Source organism: Bidens hawaiensis, unplaced genomic scaffold, assembly GCF_021521415.1.
Source record: "Bidens hawaiensis isolate Kalapana, Puna unplaced genomic scaffold, B.hawaiensis_p1.1 tig00028238_1, whole genome shotgun sequence".
NCBI lineage: Eukaryota > Viridiplantae > Streptophyta > Magnoliopsida > Asterales > Asteraceae > Bidens > Bidens hawaiensis.
In genome coordinates, this window is record NW_027494593.1 from 278556 (window position 1) to 294578 (window position 16023).

The 16023-nt window shown below is 33.3% G+C and overlaps 2 protein-coding genes and 1 pseudogene across 3 annotated transcripts; 1 reads left to right on the forward strand and 2 right to left on the reverse strand.

Moving 5' to 3' along the window:
- Positions 1-649: 649 nt before the first annotated feature.
- LOC143576555 (uncharacterized) lies at positions 650-3033 on the reverse strand. The gene is made up of 3 exons (XM_077060619.1): positions 2799-3033; positions 1940-2454; positions 650-685 (listed from the first exon to the last, which is right to left on the reverse strand). Exons 1-3 carry the CDS (start codon positions 3031-3033, stop codon positions 650-652), a joined length of 786 nt encoding a protein of 261 aa, XP_076916734.1.
- Positions 3034-3421: 388 nt separating this feature from the next.
- LOC143576556 (uncharacterized) lies at positions 3422-5622 on the reverse strand. Its single transcript, XM_077060620.1, has 3 exons — positions 4719-5622; positions 4280-4594; positions 3422-4020 (listed from the first exon to the last, which is right to left on the reverse strand). The coding sequence occupies exons 1-3, from the start codon at positions 5620-5622 to the stop codon at positions 3422-3424; spliced, it is 1818 nt and encodes a 605-aa protein (XP_076916735.1).
- Positions 5623-13908: 8286 nt separating this feature from the next.
- On the forward strand, positions 13909-15067 carry LOC143576540 (expansin-A8-like; annotated as a pseudogene). Its single transcript, XR_013142968.1, has 3 exons — positions 13909-14031; positions 14130-14442; positions 14550-15067. The product of XR_013142968.1 is annotated as an expansin-A8-like (transcript).
- The last annotated feature ends 956 nt before the right edge of the window (positions 15068-16023 follow it).

The following is a 16023-nucleotide window of genomic DNA, read 5'->3' on the forward strand; positions in this document are numbered from 1 at the left end:
TACTTTGGTCGACTTTAAAGGAACATATTTTCTAGCGTGTAGGCAGCGAATCGGTGTTACAATTCAGCACATAGACATCGTTTTTGGCTCCCTTATCAATCTTTTTAGTTTCTCCTATAGCTTATGTGTGACACATATCACTTTATGGTGGTGTCAAGTAGCATCAATGTATGGGTACCACCCCCATTACATAGTCGCAAAACCTAGGGCACCGTCTTCCTCTCGCAAAGCCCTTATTGAGCGTCAAGGTGAATAAAATGCAGTAGGTTAGGGTGGGGTGTGGAGACTTAAACAACTCAAGTTAAAACCATTGTACCATTGTTAAATTAAATTATGAGTTAAAGCCTTACTGCTTATATGACACTGAAGTGATATTTTAACTTGGTCCATTAGCTTGCATAACTGCACATGCCCTAGAGGGGTATGTGTCGCTTTCTCATTGGATGCGCCTAGTATTGAAATATGAATTTTGATATATATTTTGGAGTTGTAAATGATTAACTTATCTAATTTGAATAATTTTTCTTCAAATAATAATAATAATAATAATAATAATAATAATAATAATAATAATCCTGCAAAAATAACAAGTGTATCATGAATTCTTTTTTAAGAACAGGCAAATGAGAAAAGAATCGTTATCTACCAACTATTCCATTTGTGTACCAACGACCTTTTTATGAACCTGCAAGCCCATGTTCAAAATTAAGTAACCAACACGTTAAAATAACTTATAAATATTAAAACCTTATCGTATGAAATTATGAATTGTCCTTTTCAAGAAAATAAAGCTTCATGTGGTAATTATAGTGAAATTAGTAGGAATGTTCACAAGATTTTCATTAATGTAAAATTGTTAAAGGTATATTGGTTTCTATTAATTTTAACCAATGTCTTTTGGTTAGTGCCGTTCCCAACTAATGAATTGGCTACTGACGGTCTTAATTTTTAATATATTTGTTCCTAATGGTCCGCAACTAACAGAATCCTAACGCCATCTGTTTCAAGTCGCTGGAAAAGTCAAAAGGTTCCTAAAGGTCTGATACAAAGTTACCAAGATGTTTGGGACGAAAAAGTTGAGTTTCGGGAAAAAATTGAGTTTTCGGGCCAAAAGCGTTTTTCCAGCGACCTGAAACTAACGACGTTAGGATTCTGTTAGTCGCGACCGTTAGAAACAAATACGTTAAAAGTTGGGCCGTGAGCAGCGAATCCGTTAGTTGGAACCGATAGTGACCAAAAAACGATAGTTGAAAATTAATAAAAATCAATATACCAATTGTTAAATGTAAACAAATAGAGATGCTGAGTGGTATCTCATTGTCACATAAGATTATTATGTAATTAGGAAGTATTTGATCAAAAGCTTAAAGCAGACATATTGCTGGAAAATTAAATTATTTGGTTTCCTTCAAAATATTAACTTGTTATGGGGAGGTTGACAGATAATACACATTTTGAGATACATATTAATTAGTAACTAGTTTGGAGACCCGTCTATTACACGGGGAATTAATGAAAATTACAATATTTAAACGTTAAACAAAATACAATTAATAACACAATTATCATATATTGTTAATACAATTACAACTTTCATTAAAATTATAGGAATTAGAAAGAAAAACATTACGCAATGAGTTTACAAATAAGAAAAAATTTCTTTGTACACTACATGTGTGGTTGTATTGGTCAGATTACCTTGTTTATCAAGAATCAGAATCTTGACTCCAAACCTGCTTGTAACTCTTGACAAGGCGGCGTAGAGCTGTCCATGTGAGAACACGGGTTCTTTCAAGGACAAACCAACCCATAGATAATGATTGACCTTGGCTTTTGTTTATGGTCATCGCAAAACATACTGCAAGGGGAAACTGTCGTCTTTGAAATTTATATGCTATTTTGTTGTCTGTTGGAGTCAGTGTGATCTATGGATCAAAACTGTAAGTCCAATGTTAGTTCCAGAAATCATTTTTGCTTCAACTACACGAGTACCTAAAGATATAATTTGTAGTCGAGTGCCGTTACATAAGCCTTCTTTCTGGTTAAGATTTCTAAGGAGCATAACAGGAACACCAACTTTTAGCACAAGCTTGTGGTTTGGTAGTCCGGATATTCTTAGACCATTAAGCAGTTCAGGCGAGTATAAAGCCGCATCAACCGTGTCATTGATATATTCTGAACTACATATGGTATCTGAACTTAAGTACTCGACTTCATCACCTGGAAAAAACTTGAGCAAACTGTCATTAATCTCATCAACAATTTCGGTTGTTGGTGCAAGTATGGCTCTATCCTGAAAGTAATGTTGTTTCTTGTAGTTCTGTAGAATATCAGGATACACAAAGTCAAAAAGTTTAGATAGAGGATCAACAGAATCTTTTATAAGTAGATCGTCAGGTATATCTATAGTTGCAACACCATCATTAGGACCTCCAACATTACCTTCACCTATATCTAAAAGTCATTTTGCAAATGATTTGGTTTCTTCAACATCAGACCCTAGCCTACCCATACTTAACCTTAGGTTTTTTGTTAATCTCAAGACACTGCATTCACTCCAAATGTAAGAAGAACATAGAGAGGCGTTTACTATGTCTTGTCTAGTGCCTTTTTGAACTACGGGTAGGATTTGTCAAAGTCTCCACCAAATACAACAACTTTTCCGCCAAATAGCAAATTAGAAGATAAGACATCTTTTAAAGACCTGTCAAGAGCCTGGAAGCCATGTTTGTGAGCCATTGGAGCTTCGTCCCAGATTATTAATCTGGTTTTTTCTAATAATTATGCCCCGTCTGTGCCTGGATCCATGTAGCAAGTAGAATCCTCGTTCAGATTTATAGGAATATGAAACCTAGAATGTGTTGTGCGACCTCTGGTTAACAATAACAAAGCAGTTCCACTTGAAGCAACAGTTAGGACGATTTCGCCTTTTGATCTTATGGCAGTTGACAAGGTCTTCCATAAGTACGTTTTCCCTGTTCCACCATAACCATATACGAAGAACACACCCCCTTTATTCTGCTGAACAGCCATCATTATACGATCAAAAATATTTTTCTGCTCATGAGTAATTGAATCAAATAGAGTTTGGAACTCTACTTTTAGCAAGTTTTGATCGTATGACAACTCTTCGTGAATCAAACTATTAGATGCAATAGATATGTACTCGTCGTCAGGAAAAGGTATGGTCGTATACTTTCTTAAGCTTGAGTTGTTGCGCAGCAAGATTTTTTCAATCTCAAATAGAGTGAGCTGCTTGATTTGATCTTCAGTTAGCGATAACACTGTGAAAGTTGAAAAAAAATAGGGTAATATTATTCACTATATATATAAATATACAGATTGTAAAACTAACTTGAAATATACTGATACCTGGCGACTTTAAAAGACGTCGTTGGTTGTACAGAATGTCATCAGAAAGTCATTTCCAAGTATTTATCCAGACATGATCTGGTCTAGAAAGGCTATCAGTTGACAACATTATAGCGAACAACGTGCGCAGTGCGTGACCCAACAATGATTGTCTTGCCTCTTCAATTGCCTCAATGTATTCCTGATCGTCTTCTAATAATCCAAGAGCATAGCAAGCGTCTCTAAACGAAGGTTGAACACGACCGTTAACAGTGCGAATTTCTTCAAAGGATTTAGGACCTTTAACTCTGTTCAAAAGAATTCGTAAGAAGTACGCTTCTCCAGCAGCAGGAGACACGGCATGAATTCTACCTATGGAAAATCCCGACTTCCTTGGTTCCCAACAACGAGTATTTAGATGCCAAACAAATTCAGTAGGGAATTCAACATAAGTTAATTTACGCGCTTTAGCATGATCTTTGTTGCACTGCATCCAACCATTAAACATGGAAGGGGAGACACTTTCAGCTTTGTCCAAGACATTATCAAGATCATCGTCCGCACCATAAACTACATGTTCTTGTCCTGGAAGATGGAAAGGCAGTCGGGTAACACAAGGTATTCTGTAATGAACATCATACCCGAAAATACGCGGTGCGGCCTCAGAAGCTGATAAATACCGACAGTCATAAAATTGTTTTATCTCGTCAACTTCTCGCTGCTCGGCGCCTGCTTCTGTGTCGTTATTTGAAAAAAACAGTAGCTCGATCCGGTCCTTTGTTGATGTATTTAAACAAATACTTTATAGATGTCGCCTGATTGCACCATTCAACATTAATGTGTGTCTGATATCTTTTTAATAGGTATTTGTTGTAGGGGACCACACTTCTGTTATCTAGCTGAATGTCTCCTTTTTGAACATACTGACCAGAATCGCGTCTTCTATACAGGGGATAACCTTGTGAATCGACAGATGTGGAGTCACGAAAGCTCTTTGGAAAATTTTTTGAACATTTGTTGTCAAACCTGCACGAGCAGGTAGGATTGTGGGCACCACATGAACCGTGAATCATCAATTCACTTACAAGGTTATATAATTCAGGGTCTTCATTCTTATCAGGTATCTCCGCAGAAATAAAAGGATCAACGTGTTCTACATCGGGAAACCTATGATCGGCATGCATAAATAAGCACATATGAGCATGGGGCAAACCACGCTTTTGAAATTCGATTGTATAAACAACTGCATGAAAAGTTTTATTTATAAGTAAAAGCATTAACAGGTTTAAGCTATATGTTTTTATCAAAAACTTAATAATCATATATTATAAAATATGATGAAAGACGCATATGTAAAGTATTCATACCTGCTTGTACTTTGCCGAGGACCTTTTTATCTTTCAAGTCTTTTAACAGTGCATCAAGCTTGATTTTAAACAATCTGCACAAATTGTCAGGCCTATCTTCTGATTTTAGAGTGGTGTCTTTGAGAAATCTTGTCACTTCGGGCCACTTTGGATTGCACGTTATTGTTATAAAAAAATCAGGGTATCCAAACCATTTGCAAAGTGTCATAGCATCCAAGTAGTTTTGAGTCATATACCGAGCACCTCCTGTAAACGATGAAGACAATATCACGATACGTCCCACTTTTGAAACACTGGATGTTCCCTGATCTCTTAGATTCATGAGATTCTCATATGTTGATGATCTTAGTTTTGTTTGTTTACTACGTATATAAAAAAGTCTTTCGCTTTCAATCATCATATACACGTCAACTAAAAACTGTTGTAACAACCTCCTTGAGTTTAAAAGAATTAATAACCAATTGAGCCTATCTTGAATCCTAAAGGCGAACCATTCCCTCATTGTAGTAAAAGGACGTTTGCTGCCATCACCCTCGCTAACACCTCTATGATATATGTCAACTCGGTAGCCATCTTCACTGTGGATAAATATGATTGGATATTGAAAAGGGACATATAAGGGATGTAGTTCACTTATAAGTATAATTTTCCCGCCCATAGTAGTTACAAGAACATCACGAGGCTGAAGGGAGTCAGAAATGTCTCCCACAATTAATGCTGTAACTTCAGATGTTGTTGGTAGGTTGTAAGTTCTTCCATCTTTTTGTCGGTTTGCGATAAGACGTAATTTCAAATCATTGTGAGGGTTTTCTTGAAATGAATCTCTGGCCATTCTGTATGCCTTAACTAAAACATTTTGTGAATCTAACATTTCCTTCAAACGCTGAATAATCTGAAGATCCATTGCATTTGCAGCATCAGTTTACATATTTTTAGAGTCGCAGAAAAATAACATGAAATAAAAAATATGAGTACATAACAAAATGGATGTAACATCACATGCGTATCAAAGTGATGTGGTACTAAAAGAAAGATATTCTGTTATGTACTTTTAAATGTGAGTGCATACCCAAATATTTGTTGTCGGTTAGTAAGCTCGTTGTCGGTGTCATATGTACAACTGTGAAAATTTTGGTTTGCATCCGGGTTCAGGTTGAAGGCTTCCAATCGAATGATAATTTTGACCACTCAACCTGAATAGAAACCGATTTTTTTTCTTTTTAATAATTGGGGATTTTACTAGAAAAAGGTTCCTAAAGGTCCGATACAAAGTTACCAAGATGTTTGGGACGAAAATGTTGAGTTTCGGGAAAAAATTGAGTTTTCGGGCCAAAAGCGTTTTTCCAGCGACTTGAAACTAACGACGTTAGGATTCTGTTAGTCGCGACCGTTAGGAACAAATACGTTAAAAGTTGGGGCCGTGAGCAGCGAATCCGTAAGTTGGAACCGATAGTGACCAAAAAACGATAGTTGAAATTAATAAAAATCAATATACCAATTGTTAAATGTCAACAAATAGAGGTGCTGAGTGGTATCTCATTGTCACATAAGATTATTATGTAATTAGTATTTGATCAAAAGCTTAAAGTAGACATATTGCTGGAAAATTAAATTATTTGGTTTCCTTCATATTAACTTGTTATGGGGAGGTTGACAGATAATACACATTTTGAGATACATATTAATTAGTAATTGGTTTCTGATTCAATGATGTGGGGTTGACGGTTGAAGTATGGGTTCTTTTTGGTCTTAGGTTTGAAACCTGACTTAAGGAGTTTCTCCATAATGCTGGATTTCCTTCTTAATGGTGTTTCTGGGTGAGTCGGACTTGAAGCGTCAAAATCAGTATGAATGGCTGACAACCTATCTCAAAAAGAATTAAGGGTTCCAAACATTGTTCAATTTATTTATTTGTTTTTTTTATTTTTTTATTATTTTTTTTATAATTTAGTTCTCAAACTTTTACAATCACCTACACAAGTATAATGTATATTAGTTATGTTAAAAATGATATCTTGGATTGGTTTTTGCAACATGAAGATAGAATAAAACTTAATTCAAAATTTTAGTGTAATGCTCAAGACTACCTATAGACTTTATTAATGTAGATACATAACTCATGGCTTAATTACTTAACTTAATAATTGAAAATTGAAGTCAACTAGAGTTCCAAATAAGTCAATCATAGCTCCAGTACAAGCTAATTCAACATTAAGGCTAAATTAAATCTCGGATTGATAGCTCAAGGAGCCTTTATTATGTAACATAAAGGTTCCTTTGAAAAAGCTCGTAATATTTATATAAAGAAATATTAAAACCAGACTTACTCTAAACCAGTGTTGTAAAAATCACTAGTCGGTAGTTGGGCGGTGGGGGGGGGGTTGGCGATTAATCGGGATTAATTTGATCGACTTTAATGTATATTTTTCAGCTTTATATATGCACGTACACATTTTTATATGTAATTTTTAGTTTTATATATACACAAACATATTATGGCCGGAAATTGGTTAGATTCTCGCTGGAAACTGTTAGTTTTTTGCTAGAAACCGCTGATTTTGGTAGGAATCTCGCCGGAAACCGCTGATTTTGGTCAGAATCTCACCGGATTTGATCGGTGACCGATTAATTAGCCGACTAGCCCAAAATTAATCAGTAAAGTGGGGACTAGCGATTAATCGGTGATTAATCGATGCCTAGTCATGATTTTTGCAACACTGCCCTAAACTATGTGCAAAATTACCAACAAGCTTTTGGTCTAGTTATATTCAAATGATCTAAATGCCTATAGGTTCAAGTCCTCTTAGAGAAGTTATTAAATATGTGTGTGTGAGAGTGTTTTTATTATGTTTAAAAATATATGTAAATATTTATTTTTAATAAAACTTATATACATGTTACTCTAAAGCTTTTTGAAAGGGAATGACACTTTGAAAAGGAGTATGAGAATGTCATTTCGCTTTAGAGTGTTTATTTTAGAATAACATGTTACAACAATGTCATGTGCTACATTATATAATTTATATGTATATGTGAAATGATTATTCTTAAAAAACACGAGAAACAATTTAAAACGATGGCTGGTGGTATGTATTTTAGGGCAAGGGATGTTTCGTCCATCTAATTACGTGAACATGAAGGTACATAACGCATGTATGTCTTAGATACACAGTTTCTTGGACTTGCATATGGATCAAAATCACTACTTGGACGCATAGGCTAAGCAAAGACGCAATGCTGGATGAACGGGTTAATGGCTAGAGTGTAGATGTGAAGGGACCTGACAACCTAGACATATTATGCAAACAATTTAGTTGCAACATAAATTTGTAAATGGTCTGGATGCATATAAGAGACCGTTGTTTTTCTTAAAGAAAACTATTAATAATATACTTTATGTATCCAGAATGAAATTTAAATTGTTATTTAAAAAAAAACACAAACACTAGAGGGTGATCTTCTCAAACATTTGATACCTCATACCTTTCAGTATTAGTTTGTTAGTTTAAAGTTAAAACAGTCATCATCCATAGATTTTTGTAACATAACCAAATTAAAACATGTTTGGTGCAAAATATACGTGTTTTAATTTTATTAAATATAATATTTATTTTAGGGTTAAAACTAAAATCCAACATAATTTTTCATTTTATTTGTATCCACTTTTATGCATTAGAGTGTTCAATTTATTAACTTTTTTATATATAACTAGGTTTTAGCCCCGGTGTTACATGGTTGTTTTAGGCTTTTGTTTTTAATCGTTTTATTTATATATTTTGTACTGATTTGTTTTATTTTTTAATCATGTAGCTTTGTTTTAATTTAATACGTATATATTAATTTGTTACATTAATTATATTTATTTAACGTTAGGGCTCTTTCAATTGAGATGTGTACATTTCTTGGATTTTTAATGAACCAACATAAATGAAAACGAATATGCTGATTTTTTTTAAAACGAACAAACATAACCACAAATATGTGTCTTATGAAAAAAGGTCACTTAATGTAGGTTACGATGGTGGTTGATGCATGAGAAGGGAGGTTGATGACGGCGGGTGGTAATCATAAGTAAACCGGTGATTGAGAGGATAGACCGGCGACCGAGAATATATAGATGAGAAAAATTTTATTAAGGTTTGATGTTAAAATGGTTTCACAAATAAAAGAGATCTTATAACCCATTTAAGAATTATTCTTGGTGAGACCCATGACCCGCGGAAATTATTGTTTGATGATGAAAGGTTTTATAAATAAATAAGATGTTATAACCCGTTTAAGGATTATCTGGGTTTCATGATGGCCTGTGAAAATTATTGTTTGATGATGAAATGTTTTATAAATAAATGAGATGTTATAACCTGTTTAAGGATTATCCGGGTTTGGTAAGACCCATACCCGCGAATTCGGATCAAACGCATAAGAAGCCACCATTCAGGAATGAAGCAATCTAGTGGCCCGAGAGTGAGTGTGGAGCAACCACATCGTGACATATAAGATTTTTATGTAGGCAATTATATAGATAGATAGATATATACCTATGAAATTTAATATTACGTCAAATGTTATATTCAAATAAAATAACTGAATAAGTATTTTCAAATTTGAAAGCTCATCATTGTATATGAATTATAAATAAGTCATTTCGTATTTGTAAATGATCATCGTAAAGTTTTCTTTAACATTACTACGGGTTAAATTAGTCGTTCAAAAAAAAAACATTACTACGGGTTGGTAGCTTTTATGCATTAGACTCCCTCTGATTTGGTCAGGGTTAAAATATGTTTGGTTTATTTAAACAGCACCTTTTACTGCTTACTAGTTCGTAAATCTCGTAGTGGATAAGTTTTGGAAGCATGTTGAGCGATTTAAAATTTAGTTCTTAACGGATCAACCTTTTAATGACTAGGAACAAAGTTGTCAAACAACCTCTTAATATCTTATACAGAATACATGACTTGTGAATTATATGTTTTTCATACTTCTCACCTGTTTAACACACGAGTTTAAAGATAGTTTAATATATTATCCTTCAACAATAAAGTGTGAAAAAGAAAGTATGAGAAGCACTGTTTCCCGCCACCAGTTTTACGGCACCCCACCGCTAATTTTCTTGGACTTTTGTGGCCTATAGACTTAGATTTTGGGGGAGAAAGAAAGGACAATCCTCACATAAAGTATATGCTGATGGGTTTAACGATCAGATTTAACGGGATTGGTGAATTCGAGTTTAATTGTAAGTGAAATGACATCACATGGACAAAAATCGCAAATCTGAAACTATTTGGCTGAACCCGCAAATTTGGAAAGAACACAGAGATGAAAACCGCAGTTTACTCTAAATCTATTTTGTGTTTATTTGGGTATAAAATATAACAAATTGAGGTTAGCTTATTGTCAGAGCCGGCTATGAGGCAGGGCGGGGTGGTCAACGGACCCCGGCTCGACACTTCGATATGCCCGAATTTTTGTGTTTTTAAATAATATATATAATTTTTGGAAAAAAAATATGTATTCTCAATTTTTAAACCCTACTCAACTCATTTATGGCCCAAATTTTTTTCGTCTTCGACCCAAAAAATTTTCATGATTTTCAGAGGCGACCGTACTTATTGACTACAAAAATTATACAACCAACTAAACAACTTCCATTTATTCGTAAGCATGGGTGTAAACAAACATACATACAAAGTATAATCCCACTCATGGCATAAGCAATAAGCTAATGTTAAAGGTCTTAAAAAGATGTGATACGGGCAAACCTTGACTCTTATTATATCTGAGATAGAGAGCCTGCTCACGCTAAAACTTTCATTAACATAATTAACATAGGTATATTTTGTTGAAACTATCTTTAAATTTGTAGATGACACTTCTCTAGAGGTCAAATAATTTCAATTCTTAATCCAATTATTACACTTAAGTGTGAAATTATTCTTTCCTCCTTAGTTAATTTTTCAAAACTTGCTAATTAAATTTAAGATAGAGTATGACTTGTGTCCTAGTATCCCGTTTGAAAAAAAATAATAATAAATATAAGATTTGCTTAAGATTTCACCACCGTCCCTATAATGATCATCTAATTTTTTTTAACGGCGAAATTTTATAAAGCACAGACTAGCCATAAGCTAGACGAGCAAGGAAAAAAAACTACAAGAAAAGCATGGAAACTTTCATCCACTCTTTCTAAAAAACCTTACACCTATTATTTCTACTCAAAAACCAATAGAAAGAAAAATACATAACATCATCAAACAACCAGGAGTTTTTTAATTACTGTTTTCAATTTTTACTTTTTTTAAAATTTTGAATCATCTTCTTGAATCTTCATGTTTGGTAGTCAATCTTCAACTGCTGCACCAAATATAAAAAATTAAAAAAAAAACGGTGGAAGAATTGCACGTTTTTCTTGATACAAAGAAATTAATATAACGTTATTTTAGCAATATATATCTCCATTTATAAATAGCTTACAATAAAAGTTGTAAAATATTTTAGGTGAATACACTGTCACCAGATAAGAAAGGACGCTTGGTTATATCAAGTAGGATTACGTGATAACTAGGTTTTATCTCATGTAATATGAGGATTTTAATTTTTTTTATTTTAAAAAAGTTAATAATATACTTAAATATCTTTTTCTTTTTAAATTGAATTTTAAATTTTAGTATATCCCTATTTTATAGAATTTTCATATCAAATAATTGGTAAGATTAATTTTTAATTTAATGAAATGTTATAACCCGTTTAAGAGTTATCTGGTTTTGGTAAGACCCATACCCATAAATTTGGGTTAAATCAATGAGAGACATTCATTTAAAAATCAAGCAATCTGGTGGCTTCTATAAAAGGGGGGAGTGACCACATCACGATACGTAGGATTTTTGGATTTTCGTTTATATATATTATAGATAAAAAGATGATGAGCAACCAATAATTAAATAATATCATTATATTAGCCAGGTTATAACTTATCTATTTTGTTGTTAATGGAGTTCTTGATGAACATTTGTTGAATATTATGATTTAAGGGTGGCATTGGTTCATGAATTAAAGTGGAGCTAATATGAAGTCTATCTTTAAATGTGTGTGCTTGGTAAAACATTTGAAATTAAAATCTGAATTTTATTTTTAATGTGTTTACTAATTCAGGCATTATCGGTTCGGTTCGTTACAATACCGGCACATGCTAGAGAAAATGAAAGATAAAACCGAAATATAAAGTCGTGAATGCCCAAAAGGATGTTGATATTCGTATATCATACGATACTAAAACAATCTTTTTATTATTAATACAACTTTGTTTTCAACAAAACTTACTATGAAATATCTGAGAGAATTTTAACATAACGATTGGTAAGCATGATGACAGTGGCACCCGATAGATTGGAGGTGGCAACGACATATAGAAGGTGGCGACAATAGTGTGGGGCAGCGTCGATGGTAGGCAACGCTAGTGGTGATGGTGAGTGGTGACTACAGTGATAAATTGCATCATTGTTTTATAAACCAAATGCATTACCAATTGAAATTCTTTGATATAAGTTAATGATATTTAATTTCAATTCATTAAATAATATTTAATTTCCTTAAAGGAAAAAAAACAATTCTTGAATTAAACACCCTAAGTATTATTACATGTTTATGAGACGTTGTTAATGTTATGGAAACTGTAAAAAATGTTAATATAAGTTAATGATACTTGCTTTATTAAACACATTAAAAATAAAAATGAAATAAAAAGGAGATCTGAAATTGGCAAATTTTAATCTCTTAAACCAAACGCAACCTAAAATATTTTCTTATGTTTATTAGACTTTATTAGAGTTTGCTAAATTTAATGTTAAGCCGTAAAAAAAGATTGTTAATAAAACTATGTAATAAATATTTGAAGTAAGCATGTTATTATTAGGCGACTCGTGGTTTCAGCACGTTAACAAGATGACTAAGGAGAAAAAGAAGAAACTGGTGAAGCCCAAATGTTCTACTAAGAAAATGGTGGGGCTTTAACGTAGTAACGGAACTTTAAACCATAACACGATGTTAAAGAAACACGCCCTTAACGTAACATGACGCTTTAACTTTTAGGTGTTATTTGTTTTTTCAGATGTAAAATGTTTGCAGATATCTGTAGAAGAAGAATAGACCAAACCTCTATAGTATGCAAAAAGAAGACTATTTGTTTTTTTTTAGAATGCTAAAATAATTTGTGGTGGTGCACGAACTATGGTAGTGAGTGGTGGTGGTGGACAATGATAACGGTGGTGGACGATTGGTGGTAGAAGATGGTGGTAGGTGGTGATGGATGGTGGTGGTCAGCGGTAGTGGTGGTAGGTGGTGGTGGTGGTGGTAATAGATGGTGGGTGGTGGTGGTGGTGGCGGACAATGGGTGGACGGTGGTGGCGGACTGAGGGCGGTGGTGGTGGACAGTGGGTGTTAGTGTGTAAATAGGTTTGAATTAGTTGGATGCTGGCTTATTTTTTAAGATCATAAAAATACTTTTCATGTCTTTTTAAAAATAAAAACAAATTGTCTTCATAGGTTTATGTCTGTGTGTCTATAGACTTATGTCTACGTGCCCATAAACAAAAGCTCATTACAGACTTTTTAAGCAAAAATAAATAGAACCTAAAGCTCATCTATAACAACCAACCTTATTCAAAACAAATTAATAACAAATAAAAATATAGAAAACAAAGAACATAAAAGGAAAAATGAAAGAAACAGTTAGAAGAATCGCATGTGCTGGTGGGCCCAATCAATTTGGTCGTTCAATAGGAACAATAGCATGTGTTCAACTTGTATTCATATCTCTTAAAAAGTCATAAAATATTAAATACACTCACCAATACTACCTAAAAAAATTATAATTTATTTAATCTACTAAGAAGATATTTATCTGTTGTTGTTTCATATTTTATAGTTTGTTTAAATATTCTTTAAAATGATATTATATTTTAATAAATTTAATTGATTTATTATATTTTATTATATACTGATAAATTATGTATTCAACTAGAATAAATGATTACATTTGTTTTTATACTGATCAGTCCTGTAGATATGGTATCTTCAACATATGCTGAATTTGTCACTTTCTAGTGCAAATGGTCCCAATTCTTTTGTAACTTCCCTATAAATATAAGGTAGTTAAGTCCTCAGCATCTATCCACTCCACATCTTTCTTTCAATGGCTCTTTCATCCTTTATCATTGTTTCTCTACTTGTATATGCTCCTCCAATGTTGTCTTTGGAGGTTGGGAAAATGCCCATGCTACCTTTTACGGCGGTGGAGACGCCTCCGGAACAATGGGTATGCACGATAAATTCAGCACACACACAAAAAAGAAAAAAAAAGAAAAAATAGACGCGTTTATAATTGTTTTAAAATATTTTTATTTTGTCTTGTAGGCCTTGCTTGTGGATATGGAAATTTGTATAGCCAAGGATACGATACAAACACTGCTGCATTGAGTACGGCTCTTTTCAATAATGGATTGAGTTGTGGGTCTTGTTATGAAATGAGATGCAATGATGACCCTAGATGGTGCTTGCCCGGTTCAATAGTAGTGACCGCGACCAACTTTTGTCCGCCTAACCCTAGCTTGTCTAATGACAATGGCGGGTGGTGTAACCCTCCTCTACAACATTTTGATCTGGCTGAGCCTGCTTTCTTGCAAATTGCACAATATCGAGCTGGAATTGTACCGGTTTCATTTCAAAGGTAGCGTATAAAACTTATCGTCTGATTATTAATTATTAATGTAACTAAAAGTCAAATTCTGTAACATATTCAATTAAAAGTTGTTAAATTGGTTTTCTTTTATATAGGGTGCCTTGTGTAAAGAAAGGGGGAGTGCGGTTTACAATAAATGGTCATTCATACTTCAACTTGGTTTTGATCACAAACGTAGGAGGTGTAGGGGATGTCCACTCGGTTTCTATTAAAGGGTCGAAAACAGGGTGGCAACCCATGTCAAGAAACTGGGGTCAAAATTAGCAAAGCAATTCGTACCTTAACGGTCAAAGTCTATCTTTTCAAGTCACGACCAGTGACGGAAGGACCATCACTAGCTATAACGTGGCACCGTCTGGTTGGCAGTTTGGTCAGACGTTTCAAGGGGGGCAATTTTAAATTCTCCTTTTTATTAAAAAAAAAAAGAGAGAGCCCAAATTTAGAATTAAAGTTTAAAAGAACTAAAACTTTTATAATTTTGTAATTTGTATATGGTTTTTATTGTATGGTTTGTGATGGTGGTATGAGCACTTGCTCTATTGCTGAGGTGACTAGTAAGCACCCGCTTAGAACTATATATTTGAAGATAGTGTTATTACCGTTTTACCCTTGCGAAAGGCGTCTCATATTGTACTTATAAAGTTTGTAATATCACTTTTATTTATTAAATTACAAATTGATAATTTGTTTGCTAGTTGTTTCTTTTGCTTTTAAGTTTACTTATTATTTTTTTTTTTTGGTATTACATTTAGTTAGTACTGCTTACAAGCTTTTACGTAGTTTTAGCTGATACTTGCGTATTTACATATGTGATATATCGCTTAACGCAATGTCGCATCTAAAACACAAAACGAACATGATTGTATAAAGGGTTGTTTATTATGATGCTATCTTTGAATCTGTCATCACAAAAGTGTGTTTAATTGGTTTACTAAAAGAAACATGTTGAAAAGAGCCTTTGAATCAGCTAAGGTGGTGGGTTTCATACAACCCCTAAGAACATGACATAATACATAGGTGGATGTCTTGTTTCAATTCACAATGGATATATAATGTGACACTAATTTTTATTTTCAATAAAAGTTACTACTTGGTGATCTTTATGATGCTTTTCTTCTTTTTCTATAGGATATTAAAACACTATGCTACATGACTATATGTAATGGTTTGTCACATGTTCATGAATACCGTTTGGCATAACTGTATAAAATATATATGTTTCAAAATATTATTTGGTTAGTTGCTACTAAAGATTAAAAAGTAGGTAGTTAATGTGAAACTTATTTCAACTAGAGAGGTAGTTAGTGGTATATAAAGTCATGACATAAACTTTGAAACTTTTTGTAATTTATTACTCTTTTAGTGCAATGGAAGGTGACATTAAACACCAATAAGACTAGCTTAAAATAAAGTGTTCAATTGGTGAAGTATAAAAACAAACCAAGCTTTGCCAATAAAGTATATCCATGCATCAAAATGAAGCTAACTGAAACAAAAACTATATCTTTAATGCACAAAATTTATACTTTGTACACTACTCTTATCATCACTACTTCAACTTGATTACAT

Excerpts from the sequence above, each read along its gene's own strand:
- LOC143576555 (XM_077060619.1), bottom strand. The coding sequence starts at position 3,033 with ATGGCTGTTCAGCAGAATAAAGGGGGTGTGTTCTTCGTATATGGTTAT. Across the intron at positions 2,455-2,798 it reads TACTTGCTACATGGATCCAG|ATATAGGTGAAGGTAATGTT; the intron begins GCACAGACGGGG and ends AATGACTTTTAG. Across the intron at positions 686-1,939 it reads GAACTAACATTGGACTTACA|GTTCATAAAAAGGTCGTTGG; the intron begins GTTTTGATCCAT and ends ATGGGCTTGCAG.
- LOC143576556 (XM_077060620.1), bottom strand. The coding sequence starts at position 5,622 with ATGGATCTTCAGATTATTCAGCGTTTGAAGGAAATGTTAGATTCACAA. Across the intron at positions 4,595-4,718 it reads CCTCGGCAAAGTACAAGCAG|TTGTTTATACAATCGAATTT; the intron begins GTATGAATACTT and ends CTTTTCATGCAG. Across the intron at positions 4,021-4,279 it reads GTATAGAAGACGCGATTCTG|CTTCTGAGGCCGCACCGCGT; the intron begins GTCAGTATGTTC and ends GGTATTTATCAG.